The sequence below is a fragment of the Heloderma suspectum genome, chromosome 7 (genome assembly GCF_057233095.1).
Source record: "Heloderma suspectum isolate Gila_16-S chromosome 7, 16-S_ref, whole genome shotgun sequence".
Taxonomy (NCBI): domain Eukaryota; kingdom Metazoa; phylum Chordata; class Lepidosauria; order Squamata; family Helodermatidae; genus Heloderma; species Heloderma suspectum.
In genome coordinates this window covers 52976650-53001802 of record NC_139464.1, presented here as the reverse complement: position 1 = coordinate 53001802, position 25153 = coordinate 52976650, and the positions used below count along the sequence as shown (strand labels likewise).

The 25153-nt window shown below is 40.9% G+C and overlaps 1 protein-coding gene across 1 annotated transcript in view; it reads right to left on the bottom strand.

The window, feature by feature from the left end:
• The window catches only part of CDK17 (cyclin dependent kinase 17), a 92258-nt gene that overhangs the window by 27428 nt on the left and 39677 nt on the right, over positions 1-25153 (bottom strand). The window contains exons 3-5 of the mRNA XM_084810219.1: positions 19243-19407; positions 14378-14511; positions 3860-3985 (exon numbers count right to left, since the gene is read on the bottom strand). Of these exons, the coding sequence (XP_084666345.1) occupies positions 3860-3985; positions 14378-14511; positions 19243-19407 (425 nt within the window). The remainder of the gene's footprint in view (positions 1-3859; positions 3986-14377; positions 14512-19242; positions 19408-25153) is intronic.

Below are 25153 nucleotides of genomic sequence, written 5' to 3'. Positions count from 1 at the left end.
ATTTCCAATCACCATTCTTCTTTTCTTCTTCCTTCCCCTATCCTGTTCTTTCTTTCTCTTCTTTATTCCACCCAGAGCAAACACTCTTAAGAATCTTGGGGAATTCTTAAAGAGAATTCTCTTTAGGGGGCAAGAGAAGTTCTGAACTGTATTTAACTTTATACAAACAGACAAGAGGGTTTGTTTTTCTCCTTCTCCTCACTCAAGCCTTTGAGAAAAGTGGGTTCACATAGTTGCAGAGAAACCAATCTGGGGCTGTTTTGTTTGTCAGTTGCCATTATCCAGCAATAGGAAGGACTGTAGCTCAGTCGTAGAGCACATGCTTAGTATGTAGAAGGTCCCAAATTCAATCCCCAGCATCTCCAGGTAGGGCTAGGAAAGAATCCTGCCTGAAACTGAAGAGCCGCTGCTGCCAGTCAGTGTCAATAATATTGGGCTAGATGGTCCCAGGGTCTGACTCAGTATAAGGCAGCTTCCTATGTTCCTATGAACAGAAAGCTTTAATTAAAATAGGAGTTTGAGGGTTGTTTTGTAAGTGGAGGGGAGATCAATATTGCTGATTTTTTCAATCCTATGTATGCCTACAGAGAAGTCCCATTATGTTTAATGAGGCTTACCCTCAGGAAAGTGTGCACAGGATTCCAGCACAAGTTACTTTTGCAGGGAGGTTTGCACCTTGATGTTCTGCATGTTTACTCAGAGATAAGTCCTGACTTGTGAGCATAGTACTGCAAGCTTAATACACTGCCTACCCAATTCCGTCTAATGAATTGACTACCCTTTCAGCTCAGTCTTATGCATGTTTTGTCATTCGTGGATTAGGGTTTGTTTGGTTTTTTTGCATGAACTCTAGCTTCAGTGGTGAGGGAAAGACACTTAGTACATACTCAGAGTTTCTCCATAACTTAGCCCTAGTTTTGAAAACAGACTCGTTGGCTGAATCTTGGTGAAGTCTTGGCACAAATGAAATTATGGGGAGGAAGATACAATGAGAGCTTGTGCATAACAAGAAGGGGGTAGAGGAGAGTTGCACAAAACAAGACATCTGGTTTTATGGAGAGTTGCTGGAGGATGGTAGGATGAGGAGAGATGGTTGCATGGAGGGAATAAAATTGGTAGGGGGAGAATGTAAGTGCTCAGTGGTGAAAGAAAAGCATTCTGCACATGCTCAGAGGCACTCTATATTTATGAACATAAGAGCCATGCTGCAGCAGACCAAGGTCCATCTAGTCCAGCATTCTGTTCATTCTGTTCACAGCCAACCAAATGCCCACAGGAAACCACAAGTAGGACATGAATGCAATAGCACCTTCCCACCCATGTTGCCCTGCTACTAACACTGGTGAAATGTAAATAAATTCTAGTCATTCTAAATTTGCATGAATGCATATCCTTCAGAAACTTTGCAGGCTTCTTGCCTGGGGGATACCTCTAATGACCTGTGCATTTTCATATAAATTTACCCAAAAACCATTGGGGAAGGGAATGGAAGGGAAAGCAAATCACTCCCTCCCCCAAATTGGAGAACTCCCCTTCCACATGAATTGCTGCACCTATCCTTCTGAAACTTTGCTGGTTTCTTATTTAGGGACAACTCTAGGCTGTCTGTAATTTTCAGAACAATGGTCCACAAGAAAAAGAGGGAGATAAGTATGTCCTCTTTTGGAGACCTCAAAATGTCAAGGCCACCCTTGCACAAAAACCCTTGTGGCTATCATTCTGAAATTTGGCAGACATGATCTCCTCTGATGGGGCAAAGTAATAACAATGTTATTGGCAGTTTCCTGTAAAAGAAAATCAAAATATAAATCCTGTACCTATTTTTCTGACATTGGGCAGGTGTAATCCCCTTCTAGGGGTCTACTATGCCTGAAATTATCATCCAGTTCTGACCAACAAAAAAAAGTTACAGTTTTTTTTCTAATTTCCCATGGTAGTCAACAGGAAGCATAAAGACTCATTTTTCCAAACATTGACTCAGGTTTGGTGCTGAGCTGAAGTGGTCCGACTACAAATTGGCCAGAGCAGAAGTGGGATGTTTTCCAAAACGCTAAATCGGGGTCTGACTTGAAGTGGGGTGGGGGGGTCAGTGAATACTTCTTATGTATTATGCAATCTAAACACACACACAAGCACACCACATGCACACACTGCCGCACACATGCACATGCACACACACACACACACACACATATGTGTGTGTGTGTGTGTGTGAGGTGCGCTTAGACTGGGATATATTTTATTTATATATATGCAAATTTGTGTTATGGGTCTGTGCCCCGAGTCTTTTAAAAACCTAGCAACGCCTCTGCATGACACAACAAGCTGTGGCTGGGCACTGAATATGCAAATCCTGCCTGGCATACACCACAGCCCACCATGGCTTCAACAATCCTCAGTGGGCTGTTTCGATCATGCGTACCAGATCAGTGAAACAATAAGCATCGTATTTTATCAGATCTTTCAGTGGTATGACATTAGTGCTATCGGGAGAATTTTGCTTTTAATACTGTTTGAAGAGAGACTGCAAGTGTTGTTTCAATTTCACTTGTTTGAGGAATGTTTTTACACATAACTGTATAGCTATAATTAGGCCATTTCATAATTTATGATTTCTCAGGGACACATAATATGAGAAGCTCGAACATGAGGTGCTGGGGATGAGATCATGGCTGGGGACCATTCATAGCAACCATTGGGGAGCCAAAGATTTGGCATGATCGAAAATGCAAAGAAGTGCATATAAAAGGTGGGGAAAATGATGATTATGGCGATATATTACTTTCAGAAGAAGTGCTTTGCCCCCACATCCATCTAGTCCATGGGTGCAGAACCGCTTTGTGGTGGTGGGCTGGACTGCCACCTACAATGGGCTGGATGATGTCAGGGGGCACGGGCCCATCCCCTCATGTCGTCCACCTTTTATCCCCCCTTCTGTACTGGAACAACACAGAGAAAGAGGCCCACACACTGGAGAGAACAGTGGGAGTTCTGCTGCTGGCATGTGACCTCCAAGGGGATTCCTCCCAGGGGTAGGGCTTGAAGCCTAAGCCATGCCCACTTGAGGAACTCCACAAAGTTATGTAGCCCAGATTGGGGTGCCCTGCGGGTTGGATTAGGCCTGTGAGCTGGAGATTCTGCACCCTTGACCTAGTCCAACAGCAGCCAGCCAAGTGCCTCTGGGAAGCTTACAAGGATGGCATGAAAGCCACAGCTCATTATTGTTAGCTGCCTTCTTGGCCTCACGTTCCCCTTGACCTAATTTCATAAGGCCCTCAGCCAAATTCCAAAAGCCCTCTGCATGCGAACAGGTCAGACCCCTAGCAAGAGCAATCTATCCCTTCCCAGGCAGCCCACTGTATATGAGAGAAAAGGGGGTGTCTGAAAGAGAAATATCAGAAAACAGAGTGGCAGAAAGAGGAAAGGGGTGATCCACCCCCATGTTTGACTTTGATTCCACCCACTGGTGGCTCTGGCCATACTGCGTGGCCCTGACAGAATACTCATGAGGGAATGAGGCCCCCGACAGAAAAAATATTTCCCACCCCTGCCCTAAGAGGTCAGGTATATATATCCCAAGTACAGAGAGAAGGAAAAAATGTTTATCTAAGAAGTGAGTTCAAAAAGTCAAGCAATGCAAGACATAACAGTAAATGTATCACAGTAGTACGCAGAGCACAAATGAATGCAAGATACTATCAAATGAATTATGCATTTTCATGTGCTACAAATCTCTTTGTTGTTTTTGCTACTACACAGAAACCCCCTCCAGAATCTCGACTGGAATGCAAATATTACTTACACATGCAAAGCTTATCTGGCTTATTTGTCAAGTGTAGAAAAAATGGTAGCAACTTACTAATGATGCCCTACGAGACCGTCGGCTCATTGGTTGATCGAATGGTGGACTGTTTATCTGCAGCTTTTCAAGGTATCCATCAGGTATCCTGATGTCTGCGGGTAGGGACAAACGTTTGTTCAGGTCCTGAAGAAGGAAATCACCACTGTTAAAGAGGCATAGGTAATTTCAAACCTCAAATATAAGGTTAATTAAAAGAAAATGTAAATAATTAAAAATATGGATTATGAACAAGTAGCAGCTTATAATGAAACATTATGCCAAAGTTGAAGCAGCTTGCTACTGGACAATATCTCAAAACAGGTGTGGACAACTTGTTTCCATGGAGAGCTGCAGTTACATTGCTACATCTCGAGCCCTTAAAATTAAACAAATCTATATTCGCACAACTGCACAAAGCAAAAAAAGAACATGCTGCTTTATTAGTTTTCTACTATACAAACCCCACCCCCATTCCCAAATCCAGGTTGAGACTTCCTCCATAATATTTTGAAAAAGTGGTTTTCAAACTCTTTCAGACACTGCTAACATTCATCATTTGGCCACACAAACATATGTTTTCAAATATCCTTGAGTATTTTTCCCTCATCAAGAGCGTATCACAGGTTGACGATACTTGGCAGAGCCCAAGAATACTAGTAATCCACTCTCTAAATTAAACAATTGACAACATATTTTATCTTTAATCCATGGAGCCCACATTCCTCAGCAAAGTCATTTTCCAGACTCACAAGCTTTGGGCTTGATCTTTCCCCCTCCCTGTACATAAGTGTCACCTTTGTCTTCCCTCACAACTCGACTATTACTCTGCTGAACCTTGAAAAAGATCAAAGTTCAGTCTGATGCTGGATGACGCTCTCAATCCAGGTGGACCTGCACTGATTAAAGGTTTAATTTAGGACTGTCTACCCTTTCAGGCACACTACTTCATCTATTCGGGGGGGGGGGGGGAGGCTGGTGGCTCCGATGTCAGTGGGCAGCGAATCTGCTTCAGGTTTCAGTCAGAACTCTAGAAGAGCTATCCAGAACTCTAAAACAGGTTGGATAGCTCCTTTATAGTTCTGACTGAAACCTGGAGTGGATTCCACTGCCCCACTGACATCGGAACCACCAGCCCCGACTGTGTGTGTGTGTGTGTGTGCATATATATATATTCCTATATTTAGATTGATTAAATGTAACTACCCAAATGGGCTTACAATTTAATACAGAAAGCAAGACAAATTACAAGGAAGGTAAAACCTGAAGAAAGAGAAAAGACTGTGCAGACAAATGAGGCATAGACTAGTTGCAAGAGAGAAGAGGGCATGCCTTTCTCAGAGGAAAGCAGTGAGGCCCTAAACAAGCAATGTCAAATCTCGTCTAACTGAAGCTTTGCCAGATACACCATGTATGTTGAACTCTGTACTATGTGTCAGGTTCTTATTTTCAGAAAACAATTTCTGGTATGTTTGTAAACCTAAATTCTAGCCAATCAAATGCAATCAAAGAGACCAGGGGCTGGTTAGGCTACATACTAGGACTTTAAAAATTAAGCGAGAGTCTTAGAAAACCTGATATTACAAAACAATCCATCTTGTGTTCCTGTTTGTTCCCCAACACTAGGCCTTTCAACACACTGCCATCACATTTTCAAGTTCATTTTACAACCATAAGAGAAGCTTCCCATTATTAAATAGTTATGTTTCTCATAACTGAAATAAAGATTAGAGTGACCATCCACAAGCGATATCATATGATCCACCAGTTAAGCTTTCTCATCCCAATCATGACTTTACAAACAACAGCAACAACAACCAATCCACTTTATTTTACTTCATAAAAATCAATGTTTCAGGAATAATGAGGAAAAATAAGATTAAAGTTTTGTTCCTTGATTATTTCAGGGGCCATGATACTCAGCATCAGGGATGAAACAACATAGTAGTTCTTTGGTTATAAACAAGCCTGCTAGTGAGAGTACATTCAGCTTTGGAGTCTGTTATACTTTTTTTTCCCAACCACATTTAGGCCTGGATCAGATGTAATGGGAAAATATGGTTTTCCACCAATTGAATAGGCTGCCTGAGCCTCAGGCTTGTGTACTTTACCCTCCATGCATTTGCACACTAGGAATAGGAAACTGAAAACTTTTGCTTATACTTTTAAACCAACCACAGTACACTGTGATCTCCAAACTGTGGTTTGTTTAAACTATGGTTTGAGAATGGTTTAAATTATGATTTTAGGTCCTGGATTGTTCTCAGGAACCACAATTCATATATCATCTAATATCTAAGAAGGTTTAAGTATAAGGCCATCTTGTGCAACAATTTTTGGTGACTTTTCACCAATGCCAACAGTTCTCAGAATGGATTTTTGGCACGTGACACAATTTGAAGTCTCTGAAGTTAAGTAGGTTTGGGCTTGATCTGGATGAGACAGACAACTTGGGAAGACCAAGGCAGAAGGTATAACTCTCAAACACTTACCAAGCTCCACAGTGCTATCTCTAATATGATAGTTCTGGCCTAAATTTAACAAGTGATGTCTATATACATAACGCAGTGTTGCTTTTTTCATATTTCACATTCCAGGCTGCCAGCAAGAGTTTTTAAGAGCTAGGGAATAACACACTGCCTAGGAAGCAGCAGCAGCAAAGGAAGTTATGAGGGAAGTAAAAGAAGCAAAAGAGTACAAGCAGAAAGCAAAAGACAGAGGAGGATGGAAAGCAAAGAAGAGGACCAACTCTCTCACTGCCCAGAAAACTGTGCAACATAAGCCTTAATGGTACAGGTACACTTCACAGGGTAGAAAAAAGTGAATTATTAAATAACTGGCCGAGAGCCTAGGATAATTGCTTCAGGTTCCCAAATCTCCTTATTACAGTAGCCGAGAAGCACACCATAAGTCAAGATGACAGGAATGTAATTTTGGGAGTCTTAACTATTTGTATTACTACCATCATGCAGAGAGTGAATAAATGAAAAGCCATGTCCACATGCCATGGTCATCAAGATCTCATAACATCACCAATAAGAGGCAGTTTGGGTGGTGGTGCCAGGATTGTGCCTTGAAAGTCTGTAGATGTCAGTTGGATTGCCCAAATAATCTATTATAGGTCAACTCAAAGTAATTTGTTCTCTTGTGTAAGTATCAACCTGAATCAGCCGCCTCACCAGCTTTAACTAGCATCAGGCAGACATCATGTCAGGAACAGCCACAAGCTGCTTACTAATAAGTTGCAGTGCTGTTGTTCAGTGAAGAGTACTTAATGTGGTTTGTTTGCTCATGATGTTGTCTGCTCTACAGTTTAATTTCCTGATAAGCTGACCCTAAAGGCCCCACAGCTTTTCAAATAAAATATAAACAACATGTAACTATTTCATCCTGTCTTCCAAATGACAAGGAAGAAACTATCACACATGCCCATGTCAGACAGAGGCGAACCTCTTATAACGTTTGCATTATGTAAGGCTATATATTGCAGGAGCACTCCCCCCTCACACTTTTTTCTTTTTCTTGAAACTTGTCTTATCACATTGCATTTTTGTAACATGACAGAACTGGAACATTTGCAGCCAAGGGGATAGATCGTTTGAAGAATTGCAATGTAAGTATGGTAACATCTACAATCTTTGAACTTCTACAGTCTTTGGGTAATAGAAATTATGTTTATAACCTCCACAAGTGGGGCCTGCAACAAAATGCTGCAGCACAAAGTGCTGCTGATCAGTAGCCCAACCAGCCACTCCTTCTTCCAGGATACTCCATTCCATTCCATCTCCCACCCTGTTTTCTGTTCCCCTTTGTCCAACTGTCAGGGAGTATTCTGTACCCATTGAGCATACTCAGTCCATAGTGGGCTATTTGGGGGGTGGGTGGGTTCTCCCCCTTTTTGCCCTGAATATTTTTTGTATTTCTTGAGGTTTCCCTGAGGCTGTTATTACCTCTCCTCTTGTGCGAGAAAGGTGCCATTCTGGCGACATATCCAATGACTGATAATCAGAAACTGAGGGAGTGATTTCTGTTAAATTTATGATTTTATAGTTCATAGTCAATCATGTTAGCCAGCTCCTTTGAGTTAGAGACTTATAAGACTTCAAATGAATGTTTACGCTGTGATGGCCTTTTCCCTGCAACCCACCTTAATATAAATGCTTCACACTTTTGCATACACATTGTGAACTTAGAGCAAAGTCTCTTCTGTTCTACACATAACTCTGTGTAACTAACACTCTTGCCCAACACTCATTTCAAAGCAACTTATATGGGAGGAGATCAGGAGGAGAAGAGGGAGGGAGGAATATGTGAGGCTGAGGCTTGCTACATCTGAACTCCTTCTCCTGGCCACATGGGAGGGGTAGTATGTGAGCCCATGGCTTACTGTGATGTCCAAATGCAGCCAGTTTTGTGAGTTCCTGTGCAAGCATTTGTAGCACAGCACTAGAGGTTATTTTCCTCCCCTCACAGTTCTTTGGATCCAGCCCAATAGGAATGAAATGGAAGCAGCATGTAAAATAATATGAATATGAATAGCATAACATATTTTGGAAAAGTACTTTCTGCTGTATTTCTACCTTGTGTTTACAGAAAGGGTTTTGTAGAGTTCTAACTCTTACTGTTTTTCTCCAGTTCAGCATCAGATGTTTCCTGCATTCAGAAATTGTTATATCACCAAGAGACAAAAAGTGCAAGCTTCCAGGATTTCATCCTATACAAGTTGCTTTGAAATGAGTGTTGGGCAAGAGTGTTAGTTACACAGAGTTATGTGTAGAACAGAGGAGACTTTGCTCTAAGTTCACAATGTGTATGCAAAAGTGTGAAGCATTTATATTAAGGTGGGTTGCAGGGAAAAGGCCATCACAGCGTAAACATTCATTTGAAGTCTTATAAGTCTGAAATCAGGAGGAGGAGTTCAGAAGTTTTTGCTTCAGCTTTGAGTTAACCGCAGCGTGTTGTGCTGTCTGGAGAAATGCAAAAAAACGCAGTTCATACTAACTATGGTTAGTTTAAAACAAGCCACATTCAAACTATGAGGCAGTATCCAGTATACTGTCACTGCACTTCCACTCATTCCGTTGTGCCAGTGGGTCCCACCACTAGCACCACAGGGAGATGGTGCTTCCTAAAGCAGCCCCAGAAACAAGCAGCAATTATTGTTTCTGGATTGGGGCAGGTCAGCAGAGCTCCCTTCTGTGAGCATTGCTGACCTGTCTCTCTTCGGAAACAAGTGTTTCTGCTTGTTTCCAGTTGCTTTAGAACTGCTACCTCCCTGTTGCACTAGCGTGGCATGTGGGCATCACTGGATACTGCCCATGGATTAAGAAGCTGGCATGTTTAAACCATAATTAGTGTTAAGTTCCCAATTTGGATGACTCGGGAAGCTGTTTCACTAAAAGCAGAAGTGAACACTTCTGAACTCCTTCTCCGGGACACTGGAGGAGGGGAAGGGTACAAACACTAGGCTTGTTGCAGGCCATTCCTATCATGATAAGCCATAACATATTGTGACTTCTGAACACAGCCAGTGCTGAAAATAATAGGTCCAGCAGTTCTCAAGTTTCTGCTTGTGCATGAGCTTACACAAGCTCTTGTACAGTGAAATAACATATTTGGATTTGTTTTACTTACCTTGCACAATGCTCTAGCACAGAATGTAAATGGCCATTTCATGAACAGGCCCCTTCCACATGTGGAAGGGAACATTTGTGTCCCAAATAATCAGGGTTTTTAAAAAAATGGAAATATTGTTTTGTATGCCACATTGGGCAACTTGTTGGAAAGGCAATATAAAATGTAAGCAAATAAATAAATCAACAATCAAAATGCCCAAATAAAGACATTTAGGCAGGAATGCTAATCTAAGTATAGGAGCCGGACAATTTTCAAACATGAATCATAGTGCACCATTTATTGGCTTAATGTATCATCACACCATGTCGGGAACACACTCAGCTAATGGCAATGAGTAACACTTCCTTCATGAAGGAAGTTCATTTTTTTCTACTGCACAGAATGACTTAGAAGAGGCTGTTATCACAATGTTTATTATATGGAGTGTAATGTTGAAATGAAAAAATGACGATTAAATCCTATAACTTCTTGCCTTCCAAAAGCAATCATTATCTCACCATTTAAAATGGCATGGGACACTATACTTATTCTGGTCCTTCAAATTACCTATAGATTTTTTTAAAAACTTGATGTGTTAAACATGCTGCACTGAACTTCTGTGCATTCCTCCACTACTGCAAAACCTCCACTACTGTTCATGGTGGGTGATCGTTCCACCTGCGATGAGCACAGACCCAACTAAGGAAGAGACAGGACCTAAGAACTTTCCCAGCCTGACAGCAACTTCATAATAAAGAATTTAAACCTGCCATCATTGCTTTCTCTATTGTTCTGACTCTAAAAACACACTAGTAACCATCTCTTCAGCAGGCAAATGTGCCAAATCCTTGCACACAGTTGCAGTTATGGGCAACTTGTAGGCCAAAACATCTAGAGGCCCACAACTCCCATTATCCCCCACCACTGGCTATGCAGCCGAGGACTGATGGGTATTGTGGCCCTCCAGATGTTTTGGCCGACAAGTTGCCCACACTTGATGTAGCCCAATGCTACAATATATGCGTACGGATCTGTAGAATGGGGCGTTAATTAAACACAGGCATTGGAAGAGGACTTCAACAGGGTATCTCAGATTATCTCCAAAAAATGAGCCAGTCAGGGAAGAGGGCAAGAGAGGGAGAAGCTTGTGTGGCCCGAATCTCCCATTTGTTCCCGGCCTCTTTGCAACTTCCATTATTGGCATAGTGGTTTGGTGGTTACATCACTAAAACTCTACTGTTGGGAGGAAGGTGTGTCTGCCTGCTGGAGAATCCTTTCCCTCCTATGAACTCCACACCCCTTTGCAAGTGTCTTGTGCTCCCTGCACAATTTGAGAGTCACTGATCAAAGGAACACACTGCCTAACAGCTAATCGTGTTATTCACAGCTGTGGTAGCCATTTTTAAACCATACAGCCTTCTGTAGCTAATTTTGCATAAATTTAATTTTCAAACACATCTGAAGCAGAATACATCTCAAAAAGGTCAGTAAGCATTAAAAGCCAACTCTGGAATGGGAACGTGCTACAACAAACACGTGGAGAACATTAACTCATGATGGACTGATGGCATATGAAGATTAAATTTAGCTATTAAGATAATTTAGAATTGTGGATTAAAACCTAGATTGGCTAGTTTTGGCTTTATAATTAAAACATAAAGGCACGCCTGTTTTAAACTATGTAGCCATTCAATTTTTTAAAAACTATTTGCTAATTAGATACATGAAAACGATTACACATTTGAAAGATTGTATTCTATATTTGACTGCACATCGTATCACGAGATCGAAATAAAGATCAGACTAAGAATACCAAGTTTAGAGAGCACTGGAAAGAAGAGGAAAAAGTGGAGAATTAATTTAAATGTACACAGACTAAAGTTCTGTATTAACCGACCTTCATGTGATTTTAAGAGCAATCAACATCAGTTAATAACAGATCGAAGTTCTTAAAATAGACTTACTGTGCAATCCTATGCACATCTACTCAGAAGTAAGTCCCAAGGAGCTGAATGGGACTTACTCTCAGGTAAGTGTGTACAGGATTGCAGCCTTAATTGTCTAATTCAGAATCACAATAAAGAGGCACAAGCTACTCTAGATGAATAGAAAATTGAAAGCAGGATTACAAATGTCGTCAGCGGTAGCATGATTAGCATAATCACTGATTCATGTACAACAGACTTCATGCTTCATTTTCATGTTCCCATTCCAGAATCCAGAAGCAGCATTCCATCCCTGCCCCTCCAGGATTTCTACCTTTTCAGAGCAAAGTAATTGTTCGCTCCTCATTCTTCACATGTTCTACTTCAGGCCCTAAAATAGTTTGCAGCCCTGTCCACACCAGCAAAAATGAGGAGGGTCTTGCCGCAGAAGCATACTTGCTAGTTCCTCCTATAGCCCCACAGCACTGTGTGTGGTTGTAATGAGTAGGAACTATTTTGGGTTCTTCCACAAGGGCAACGTTCTTTCCATCCCTTAGCTCAGTCCCATCACAAGCCATCCATACAAAGGCATAGTCCATTAGCGGAGAAGTAAGCTCCTCCCTGACACCCCCCCCCCGCGCAAATCTGGCTTCTGCCATTTTTGCTTGGATAAGGAGATAGTGTTCACCTTTTCTCCTCACTAGTACTGCAATTCATTTCATTAAGATAGTACTTAGTGATGGCAATCAGTGAATCAGAAATACCTTTTGTTTTGCACAACAGTAAAACCTTTTTAACAGCTACACAACTACAGGTGACAGAGATTCAAACATTCTGGGTCTGGCTCAATAGGACTGGCACAGTCCTAGGCAAGTTCAGACAGAAAAAAAAATCCTACAATCCCAATATCCCTCCAGCCAGCCATGCTGGCTGGGGCATGCTGGGAATTGTAGGACGTTTTTCCTGTCTAAACATGCACAGGATTGCATCCTAAGAGGATTCACAGATCAAGTAGTCTAATCTAGAAAACAACAACATAATTCGGGAAGTACGCATGTGCCAAACTTATCTTTGCAATCTCAAACTTGTTTTAAGAGTACAAACTCAGTTTTTCAGAGGACCCCAAAGACTTGCCTACATAGACATAATTGATTGTGCTACCCAATAGTCACGTAACTAAACCACATTACTCCAGTTTCAATTAGAAACAAGCATTCTGAATTCAGAGAAAAATGAAAGAACCTAACAGAATCGACAGACTACAAGGAAAATATTTCCAGTACTTCTACGATGAACTGAATTATGACAAATATGTACATTTTTTAAAGCTGCTAAACATAAAAGCTTTTCTGCTTGGATGTTTAATTTTGAGATGAAAAAGTAGAATGAATGGCAGTGGGGGTTTTTAAATTTTAAAGAGCTCTTCCAGATTTTACCAAAGCTTCTCTTTACATTCTTGGTACATAAGCTCAAATCAACAGGAAAAACATCTTCTACTGACTTCATTGAGTTCTGAATCAAATCTAAAAGCTAACAAAAATATAATAAGCAATAGCACCTGTGGTTTTAAAAACAAACATTATTTGGGGCAACACCTCTTTGAGACTCTACAATGAAGTAGACTTTAAATATAAAATAGGTTTTACCCTTCTGTGTTAAAAATCTAGTTCTATTTAGGATTTTGCTACAGTTTTCCCCAGATACATGATAGGATGGCTGGCATTCATACTTAGTTTTATAAATGAAGGAAATTAAGTAGTCTTTCCTCCTTTTGTCTAGTGTCATGCAAGATTCCATTTGTTAGAACAGGAAGAGAGAAAAGCTGAAGAAGTCAAGAGTGTTTGTTTCTGAAGTGTTGTGCAGATAAGTAAATGGAATTAAATGAAAGCCCCAAGAGTAAGAGATGGGGTCTCTCAGAGATTATGCACATCACACAGTGCATATTCTATATTCTCATTTTTTCAACCATAATCCCAGTTTCCTTGACTGCTGAAAATCTCTGTAACTTCGTTTCCCAACACTCTGAAGTCCAGAGATAGGAAATATACAGCCCCTGAAACATGCTTACCTAGCTCTGAACTCTTATTGATTAAATAACTTTTGAGTAGTTCAATTTCCAATTAAAAGCCAATGTTTAGCTCGTAGGTTTTCAAAAACGTCACAGTAAACCTTCTTAATTTAAGGGGAAAACGTGACTTGGACTAGAATCCCAACTTTAACTGCATCCAAGGGGCAAACCCAGTAGAATTTTTTTTTTACTTTGCCCACCCTGAACAGGAGACCTCCATGCTGTATCACAATCTGCTTTTGAAAGTCCCCTCTGTTTTAAATGTGACTTGCCACGCAGAGATGCTGTTCAAGAAATACAGGTCCAAAGCTGGTCCAAAATGCTGTAGCCAAATGTTTGATTGGAGCAGAGTATAAGGAGCATGTGATTCCATTGTTATCACTGCACTGGCTTCCAATCAGTTTGTGAACCCAATTCGAAGTGCTGGTTTTGACTTTTCAAGCCCTAAACGGCTTAGGACCAGGCTACTTGAAGGACTGCCTACTCCAATATAAGCCTGCCTGGGCTTTCTTCTGTCTTGCTGATGTCAGAGGTGAATCTGGTAGGAAGACGAGAGAGTGCCTTTTCAATGGCCACATCCAGACTTTAGAATTCACCTCATCCCTCTTCTGCACCAAGCATAGAAACCAGCTGGGCTGCTACAGGATGAAAGCCCCCTCCTCCAGCACAGAAATGTAGCTCTCTTCTGCTAGCCTCCAGCACAATAGTTACATGGAGGGGAGGCAGGCTAGTAACCGGTGTGGGGGTGGGGAGCTTATTTACACAGATGTGCTTAAATTTTTTCATAACACTGTCAAAGATAACCTTTTTTTAACGTTCTATTTCAGACTCAATTATACTGAACATCAAGTAGTTAAAACTATTTAAAACAGGTAAATAAATCCCAAGGGTCTTGTTAGAATAATGCTTCCGCATGGGAACATAGATTACCTCCATGGAAATCCGTCTGTGTATCCGGTTTCTGAGGCAAACACCTGTAGGGGATTGGACTTCATCAGATGATGTTCCAGAAGCTTGATCACTCTCACCATCTGAACCCATTTTCAGATTTTCATGTACAATGTCTAAATCAAACAAAGCCATTAATTATTCTACTGATATTCAATTAAGAAAGCACTCAGTATTAATTGCTCACCAAAAGCACGAGCAAGCTAAATGGTACTCATTTTATCACTAAGATTGTGTCGATCACATGAGTAGCACATTGCAAATAGACAATGATGCCACTTTGGCACGATCTTTTTAGTCCTAGTTACTTCATTCAGTTTCTATTTTTAATTGAAATCTCTTCAATTTGAAGACCAAGGCTATCCATATGTAATTGAGATAACAAGAAAAAGGAGACTTATCTAATAAGCAGAGTCAAAATCTTCTAGAAATATATTCAGCTAGAATATTATACAGGAACCTTTAAAGGGAGGCTTTTATTTAAGAGCCAATAAAGGAAATTTCAAGTGAAAGGAATATTAAATTATCAGAAAATTTCAAGTGACATGTGTGAGTGTGTACGCACGCGCACGCACGTATGTATGTGTGCGCGTGTGCGTGCGTATATGTGTGTGTGTGTGTGTGTTAGTGTTATGATAAATGTCAAACTCTGAATAGCCTGTTCACATTTTCCCCACTTGAATATACCAGCAGGAGGGTTACTGGCTCTTTTATAATATCCTAATCATTTTTTAAAATTAACTGGACATTTCTTATTCTGCCTTGGTAAAGATGACATTATAGATAAATAATGGAAACGGCCATTAAGCAAACATATTTTGTTCTTGAGAGTTACTGATTAAATTTAGGATTTTCTTTATTTTCCACTATCCATTAAAATTACAAATAAATGTCTTATTTCTCTCAGGCACAGAAATTGATTTAGGATTCTAAAAGTAACAAGCTGCACTTTCTATACGAAACACTGATTGCAGATATAGAGCATTATCTGGGCCATTCAGCAGAATGCCATATCTATGCAAACATGCATAGTATTCAACAGATTCAATATCTTTCCAAAATAGAAGAGTGTACACTTAACTAGACTTATGCTATAATTCTATACCCACTTATATGGGGTAAGCCCCCTGAACCCAATGGGACCTACTTCTATGTAAACATGTATAGGATTATGCTGTAAAACCACCTTAATGAAACAACTACCCAGCTAGAAAACAAACATACAACCAAACAAACTGACCTGGGGAAATGATCCGGCAACACACTAAGGAAACACATGCATATGCTTGATTCTGATAAAAGCTAAGCTCCTTTAGCATGCGATAACTACAGTACTATTTAAATTCCAGGCAACGTGTACAGAATCAATGTGTGGCAGATCAGAGAGATCACAGTGAATCCATCTACACATGTAATGGCTGTGTATGTGTGCAATTCATAAGAACATAAGAACAGACCTTCTGGATCTGACCAAAGGCCTATTTAGTCTGGCATCCTGTTTCCCAGAGCGGAGAGCCAGATGCCTATGGGAAGCTTGGAAGAAGGATGCAAGGGTAATAGTCTTCTCCTGCTTCTGTCCCACAGGAAATGGTATTCAGAGACATGGTGCCTCTGATCCTGGAGGTAGTATATAGCCATCATGAGTAGTTGCCAATGAAAGCCTTATTCTCCAGAACACCATTCTAGGTTGTTGGCCATTATATCTTGCAGTAGCAAATTCCATAGTTTATGTGCTGTGTGATTTCCTTTTGTCTATCCTGAATCTCCTACAATTCAGCTTCACTGGATGACCCCAGGTTCTAGTATTTCTCCACACCATACATAATTTTATATACCTCTATCATGTCCCCTCTTCTAGCCTGTTTTCTAAGCTCAGAAATCCCAAACACTGTAACCTTTCCTCACAGGGGAGGTTTTCCAAAGCCCCGATCATTTTGGTTTCTCTTTCTTCCCATTTTCCATCTCTACGATATCCTTTTCAAGGTGTGGCAACCAGAACTGTACAAATAAACCAGATTATGTGAGAGCCTATGCATGAACACATCAGTTACATATCATGCCCAACAAATGTTGGCTTACGTTTAACAGTAATCCCATCACATGCTGATTCTACAAGCTTTCATCCCATGTACGAAGGCTTAAGTTATTTATTTCTTGACTTGATTAAAAACAGTAACAACCATTAACTGCATTTATCCCATAACAACAACGGATAACTAATGGAAGGAAACTTGAGGGCTAGTTCCTTGCTCTATACGTTAATATATATATGATAAATGATTCTGTAAAAGCGTGCTGATGGAGGAGTTTCCACAAATTCCCTTGATGTATTCCAGTATTCTCAACTATAGCTAAGAAATATTTTCTAGTATTTAGCTAAACAGAATTAAACCTAAAATGGGTATAAACTTTATAAATGAAGACTGATATAATAAATTATTTGCATATGTATTGCCACATACAGACTTTACTGAATTATATGATGAATTAATGATAAAGGACGTGAAAGCATTATTTGAAAATCTGCTGTATAACTGTTGGTCTCAGAGCTGTTGACATCAGATAACAAAATATTCATGTCACTCAGTTTATGAACACAAAAGATTCTTCTGTGAGTAATGGCATCCATCTTGGCAGTTACAGTTCTGAAGCTTCCAATTCAGCAGAAGTTAAGTATAATGACTGCTATTGTTTGCTAAGCTGGATTTGCTTCTGTTTGCAGAATTTTTTCTAGCCCTAGATACAATTTTTCTTGTTTTTACTTCAAACTAAGAAAAAATACACTTATTTTTTAAATTAATATGAAGTCCTGCATAATAGAAGTTGATCCAATTATGCAAAAATGTGTTACTCAAATGTATTTAATACAACTGACTGGGTGAATGAGTGTCAGTTGCAGGAAATGGGCTATACCGACTCCAAGTCCCCTCTGCTTATCAGGCGAAACAGCACTCTCCTCATAGAAAAAATGTCTATATCATGAGTTTATTGAAATAAAATTACACCTCTGGGAAACATAATTCACATCAGCAGACACAATGAACAGCAAGTCTGCCAGTTTATTTCTCTATGAAGAGAGAGGAAACTACATTCATGAATATTTAAGCAATATTCCAAGGATTCATTAACATAAAAGCATGTAATTGATTTAGACAACAAAATAATTGCAAAAGGATAGATCATTGTCAGGCTTAGGAAGGAGAATGTAAGGAATGGATTGGTTAACAATTTTGTGCAAATGGTTTTCACATATATCATCTCTAGCCAATGAGCTGATGTCAGCCCATATTATCATTTTTTAGCCAATATTATCATTCTTTTCCTAATTTAGGATAAGCAGTACTGAATTTTTTATCATGAGGACTCACTAGTGACATTCTACCTTCATTGGGGGTTGGACTCGATGGTCTTATAGGCCCCTTCCAACCCTACTATTCTATGACTATTCTATGATTTTGGGTCACTTCAACCATCATAAACTTAATCATTGTCTTAAGCCAACACACCATTTCAGAAAGGAGTCCACTGGGAGATGACAATCTCCATTTATAATGAAGAAATGCACAAAATAATGCGTATTTTAGCACCTATGGGTGCTTCATTTTTGAATGCTATGTACATGGTTTTTGTTTGTGACACACACTGGTATGGTAAAGTGTGATGTGTCCTGTCTTGAAGCATGGGTTTTCTAAGCCCTATTTGGGCATTCACAAACACAATTAAGAATCACTTGAGTGAATGCCCGGATGGGGCTTTAGTCTCTTTCAAACCATGACACTACAAACAGTGCCAAATAACAGATACTCCATTTAAAAAATATATAAAATGCTAAAATCAATATAGTTGCCAATCTGCACAAGGATAGCTAGCTTGCATTTGCTTAACTGATCAGGCTGACAACTCCACTGACAGCTTTGCAACTCACTAGCAGGATCCCAATGGCTCAGGGATGGGTTGTCACTTTCTGGTAATACAGAAAATGTCCGTTCCTGAAATTGGGCTAGTTAAGTGTAAGATAATAGAGCTGTTCACACAACATGCTAACCCACACTCAGTGGTTGAGTGAGGGGTGTTTTAAACCTTGGGTTGTTTGTTGAACTGTGGGTTAGCATGTTATATACCATGCAGTGTGGCTTACTTTCTCAAACAAGCCGACTTGAGAACTTGTGGTTTGTTGTTGGGTTGCTCAAGGTGGTTAACAAGCCACACTGCATGGTTAACAAGCCACCCTGGCTGCATTCAGACAACACGATCACCCGCCCTGCAGAAAATATGCCGCATTCAGACAACAGGCTAACCCAGATTCAACAAACAACCCACGGTTCAAAACAACCTACACTTAACCACTGAGCATGGGTTAACGCGTTGTGTGAACAGCCCCATGTTGTAAATCCCTAGTTGCCAGCCATTCACATCTGAATATTTTATAAATTAACACTTAACACTTTTCTTTTGGCACCCATCATAATCGGGTGCCATACTATTAAATTGGCATCCCTCAGTTGTGGAAACTCTGGTTTACACTAGAACTTTATAGTTTTAAGTTTTGTTTTGTGAACCGCCCAGAGAGTTTTGTTTACTGGGCAATGTACAAATGTAATAAATTAATTACTAAAAATAAAATAAAATTCTAAGTCACATTTGTCTTTCAATGAACACAACCCACTGCTTTTTATAGTGAATTTCCTTCCAAATATATTTAGCAAAGTTATAGAGTTATTAAATACCTTAACGTTTCTACAAATCCATTACAAATATTACTGCATTACTCTTACTCTTGGGTGAAGGAGAGAAGTCAAATAATTAACCTATGAACTGAATGAATTGATGCTATAAGAACAAATTACCTAGTCTGCTCCCATTCCTTGGCATTGCCATGAAAGAGCCAAGGCTGCCACCGATAACACTGTGTGGTCGCCGTAGTGGAGGCTTTTTGAAGGATCCCGTGTACTGGTGAAGGAATGAGTGCATGCTGTGAGATGTTGGAGGTCTGCCATTCTTCACAATAGGCTCTAAAGTTTGCCAGTAACGACCAATTCATCCCACAAGCAGGACATTCAGGAACATGTTGAGAAAGAAAAGAACAGAGTTACTACACAGTCTGCTTACAGCACTATTTAAAGGAGGTCCAGAGCATTTAAAACCTGGAGAGTAGATCATCAATGGTGAAGTATGTGACACAGAAGAAATGCACAGGAAAAATGCTACTCTTCTCCCGTGTCCGATACACACTGAGGCCAGTAGAGGCTGGGGGCTCTAATTTTGGTGGGGCTTTGAATCCATTCTGGGTTTCAAACAGAACCAGCCAGAACTCTAAAGGGGCTATCCAAGGAGTTCAGAATGGATTCATAGCTCCACCAAAATCAGAGCCACCAGCCTCCACTGATTGAGTCTGAGAATCAGAAGCCGCTAGTCATAGCCTAGCAGCCATGCAGTAACCATTGGGGGTGCTTACAGACCCCCCAGGTGCTTTTTATTGTGCAACTACTGTGCCTCATTCAGGGAATTTTAACAGGAAGTCCAGGTTATGTTGTCTTCCATTTGTAACCCTCTTGTGATTTCTCACCACTTCTTTTGTCTTTTTTGTTACCAGAAAAAAATCTTCTGCAGAGGAAAAGATGCACAATGACTTTTGATTGGTAGCACTAGGAGCCCTCTGTCTGGAAGCACCCAGTGTCTGCTACAAGAGATGAAGCCGTCAATTCACCAAGATATTGCTGTAAAGGCCTGCACCTCTGGCTCATCACAAAAGGGAGAGGAAACACAAGGCAGCACTGAGCTCCTTTCAGTCTCTGCCTCAGTATACTCTAGACAGGTCAAAGGAGTGCTTTCCTAGAAAATGGACAAAGGGAAATGCAGCTCCCCACACCTAACCCCAAGATTAGTCCCTAGGGTGGATGAATAAGGAACAGTCTTCCTGCTCAAGGCACCTCTTCAGTCTTCTTCTTAAGCTTATCAATCCCCAAAGACACAAAAGCAGAAAAGGGCAAAGAAAACTTCTATGCTCTGACCCTTCCGAAACCAGGCAAAGAAGCCTGTGAGAACAACTAAGGACAGCTATGTATCTGCTGTGATTCTGCAAGAGCGAGAAAAAGCACAGAATGTGAGACAGGCTTCAAATTCAGCTTCCTGAGAATATCATCTTTCAGAAGTATTTATGAAGCATATTTCTAGCCATTATGGCTGTGAACATGTGCTTGAAAGTGAGTGGGGAATGACTGCTAAAATCTCAGACACCAGAGGTGGTCGAATAAGATTTTCAATTGCAGTGGTAGGGTTACAGTGTCCTTGCTTCTCCCATGACTAGAGAAATAAATTATACACTGGATTGTATCTAATGACGTATTTGCAGTAGTGGAAAGCACTTTCACTCATGCAAGGCAGGGCACCCAATTCTTCTTGATCCCCCACTTCACCCACTGCAGCCCCTCATTCCCCCCCCACAAAGCTGCTCATGAGGGTTGGGGGACCCTCTGGAATAGTATGGGATGTTCCACACAGAGCTACAGTAGATATGGGAAATTGGTGAAAATTAGGTGCAAATATGCTCAATTTGCATAATTTATACATGTTGCAGAATTCAGCTTTTCCGGCTATAGAATGTGTAATACCTGGGCACAGAATATTAACAGGTTTAATGTAGCAGCCCTGCCTATTCTTCAGGCAAGATGGTTGGCATGTTGAGTGAGCCTCGTCCCTAGGTCTGGCTCAGTCTTCATTGAAAGTCCTCTCTACTAGATCAGTTGAGAAGGCCCCATTTACAAGATGGCTCATAGGATTGTGTTGTATGAATTTAAACTATACCGATTTAAGGCAACTTGTAATAAATCTATCATCAAGTACCTTAAAAACATACTATAAAGAAAACCTCAAGAGGTGAGAAACTTAAATGGCTGTCAAATGATACTAAATTATATTAATTTATTCATCAAGATATCAAACTATCAAGATATTAACTGTCAGTTAAGTAGTCTTAAGATGTTCATCAAGTGCCTGTAATTAAAACTAAACAATTCTGCAAAAAATAATTGCTCAGGAATAATCCCACACTGTCAAGTTTTCTTCGATTACTCAAAACCAGTAATAATAACCCAATCCCATGAACCTCCAGAAGAAAATTCCACTGAGCTCAAGAGGACTTGCTTCCAAGAAAATATGCCTGCCTCTGAAGCCTCCAAGTTTATGTTCTTATGTGAACGCTGGATCCATTGTAACCCTAAAATTAACATAATGGTAACCCTAAAATTAACATAATTAGCTAAATCTTCTCAAAGAGTGCAGAACCACTTACTCTTTTCTTTCTTTCTGTAAATGCGCCTCTTCACAGACTACATTTTTTCTATGTATACTGTAATTAGGGATGGTGGAGAATTTCTCCCCAAATCTTCGGGGGGCCGAGCACCAACGCATTTGGCCCCCCGAAATCGGCGGTGAAATTCTCCACACACCCCCCGGGACGGGACTTACCTTTGGTGAATATCCCTCCCGGCGGTGGGTCCCGGCGGTGGTTTGTCGTGGGCGGGGGCGGCGGCCGGTCTCCTGACCGGCTGCCGCCGCCGCCATTGCAAAAAAAAAAAAAACTAAAGTAAAAAAAAACCAAACACACCCGTGATAGGCTACGTGACGATTTACGTAGCCTATCACGGCTGACTTTGGAAATCTAGCCATGATAGGCTACGTAAATCGTCACGTAGCCTATCACGGGGTCTTTTTTTTTTTTAATTTTTGTTTCGTGGCCGGGGAGACGGGGCGCTTCTCCCCGGCCTGAATTTCGGCCGGGCGAGGCAGGAAGCCTCCCCCACAGCCTGAATTTCGGCCGGGCGAGGCAGGAAGCCTCCCCCCCTTCGCCTGAACTTCGGGGGGAAAAGCGAAGCGCCTCCCCCCCACTGCGAAGCCAAGCTGCGAAAAGGTAAGTGACTTTCGTACATCCCTAACTGTAATCTGCTTACCTTCAGTAACACACACGTTTGCACTGTATACAGATGCTTTTCTACAAGGAGATTGTTTCTATGTAGAAAACTGTAAGGAACTGAGTGGTCCTCTATTTTGGCTCCATCTATTTGTTTTAAATGTTTAACCCTGCACCCAGGGCCCTCATGCCCTACTAATTTGACAATGATACCTAGGAATGTGACATTTTTCAAGACCTCTTTATTTATCTTTTTAGAAGAACAATGTAAGAAGATAAAAAATACCTGTGCTGGATCAGACCTAAGGCCTATGTGGTCCAGCATTCTGTTCCCACAGTGGCCAATTAGAGGCCTATGGGAATCATATAATCATGAACACAACAGCACCCTCTTTCTCCCAGCAACTGACATACAGAGGCACATTGCCTCTGATACTACAGGTGTCATGACTACTAGCCATTGTTAGCTTATTTTGCTATTTATTTTAGAAAGTTTATATACCTCCTCCCACGTTAAAAATTCCAAAGAGGTTCACAACACATTGTAAAACAATACATCATTAAAAGCATAACAGCATTTAGATAAATTAATAGTTGGGAAAAGCCAGGGCAAACAAGTTATTTATTTATTTATTTGATTTGTACCCCACCTTTCTACCAAAAAAAACGGCACTCAAGCGCCATCATCAAAACCATATGATTGTTAGTGTTGAGGGGCAGTCATTCCAGCCGAGGGTGCCACCACAGAGAAGGCCCATTGCCATGTTGCTGCCAGATGGGACTCCCCTGAAAATCATAGTGGTCTATAATAGGGGGAGTCAATATTTCTGGCAACCTTATCCTCCACAAATTGGTTTAATCCTCTTTTAAAGCCATCCAAGTCAGCAGCCATCACTACATTTTGTGTAAGCAAAATCTACAGTGTAGAATTCAGAAAGTGTGAAGAAATACTTCCTTTTGTCTATCCTGAATCTCCCACCATTCAGTTTCATTGGATGACCCTGGGTCCTAGTACTATGAGAGAATGAGAAAAACATCTGCCTATTCACTTGCTCCACACCATGCACAATTCTACAGACCTCTATTATGTCCCCACTTAATTACCTTTTTTTCTAAGCTAAAGAGCCCCAAATGGTGTAACGTTTCCTCATGGGGAAGTTGCTCCAGCCCCTTGATCATTTTGGAGTCACCTAGAATTAAGTTATATGAATGGATGAAACAGGTAAGCTTGCCTCCTATATAATAAAATTTGGGCAGCACTGCCAGAGCAAAAATCCAATCCTGATAGCATCCTGGTACTGCTACTACTGCTAGGATTTGCTTTGGCCTGGTAGGCCTTGCAGTCTCTGAACCTGAGTTCGCTTCAGATTTGGTAAGCATACTGCAGAATCCAGTATTGCTGTGGGAAGATAGCAGTCATGTTCATCTCTGTCCAACCTCTCAGCTAATTACAGGCAAAAAGAGGGATTGGATTTAAAAGAGTGAAACATCTTATCAAATGCAGCTGCAAGATGTGGCCTTGAGCCAGGGTCTGATTTATTACCAGAGAAATATTTTATGGCAACGAAGCACAAGGGGAGGAGGAGTGTTTAAGGTTGTATCTCTGCCTGCAGCATCAGCCCAAAAGGACAGAGCAGAAACACCCTGTTTTGACGTATTGATTGTTTATGGGTCAAGTTCAGTTGCTGGAACAGAGTAATTATTAATAAGCTTGGAAACTACTCCCCTGTTTATAAGCTGATACACAGGTAAAGAAGGCTTGCTGGTGTCTGTATCTTTTATTGCCTAGATCTCTTCTTCCTCTTCTACAATGGTATTCCTTTGCTGAACACTTTATCCTAATCTGTTTGTGTTTGCAGAGAATCGTGTAAGATGAAAATTCCAAACGGGCAACTGATGGTGCACAAGGAAGTTGGGACTTTGTCTGTTTTCCTGTTAGGGAACAGCCACTCTGTCTTTTAGTGCCTGTTATACTTTCTGACTGGAACTTCCATCAACTGGACTATCAAAATGCTCTCAACATCCACTCTGGACCTCTGTCTGTTTAACCTTGTATTGTTAAAACCTGCTATGGAATATAATGCTGGTCTTCTCAAAGACCATGGATTATTGTCTGCCATGAGCTGAGTACATTCATCTTTGATTGTCCAGACTGCTTTCTAGTCTGGACTATTAGTGACTTTTGAGACTGTTGTTTTGCCAGCCATACAGTAGAGATTTCCAATGCCAACTCTGCTGTTGGATGTGATCTCTGTATTACTAGCCTTGTCTGTACTGCAGGTGTATTACTAGCCTTGTCTGATTGTAGGTCTGTCTCCTGAACTAGATTCTGCCAGGGGCCCTTTTCAGTAGAAAACCTGAGGGGAAATGTCTCTGCTCCTTAGGATTCCTTTAGCCAGGTCTTCCTGTTTGTGACACTTGGGAGTCCCAACCAGCCTAATCCTGTTCTGTATCCTGAACCTGAGTTAGTTAAATGGCCCCTGTGTGTAGAGACCCTGTATCTAGGAATATTTCTACTTGGGTGTTGGTTTGCTGGCCTGGCTATTTCATGAATCCTGCACTTCGTTCAGCTTGGACCCCTGCCATGTAGCAATCCTATACAAGGAAATGCAAGGCCTCTGCCTGGCTGCAACTATTCTTGACCCTAAACCCAAGTCAGCTTGGGGCTCTTGATCATGGAGATCCTGCTTTTGGGAACGTCTTTATTTTTGCCTGGGGCTTTAGCCTTGATGCCTCTTGAATTGTGAACCATAGCCTGTTTTTTAATCTTGTATTGTGAACCTGGATCTCTAAGTGCTTTGAACCCTAATGTTGTTCTAAGAGTTAAGTCTCTGAATATGACTATGTAC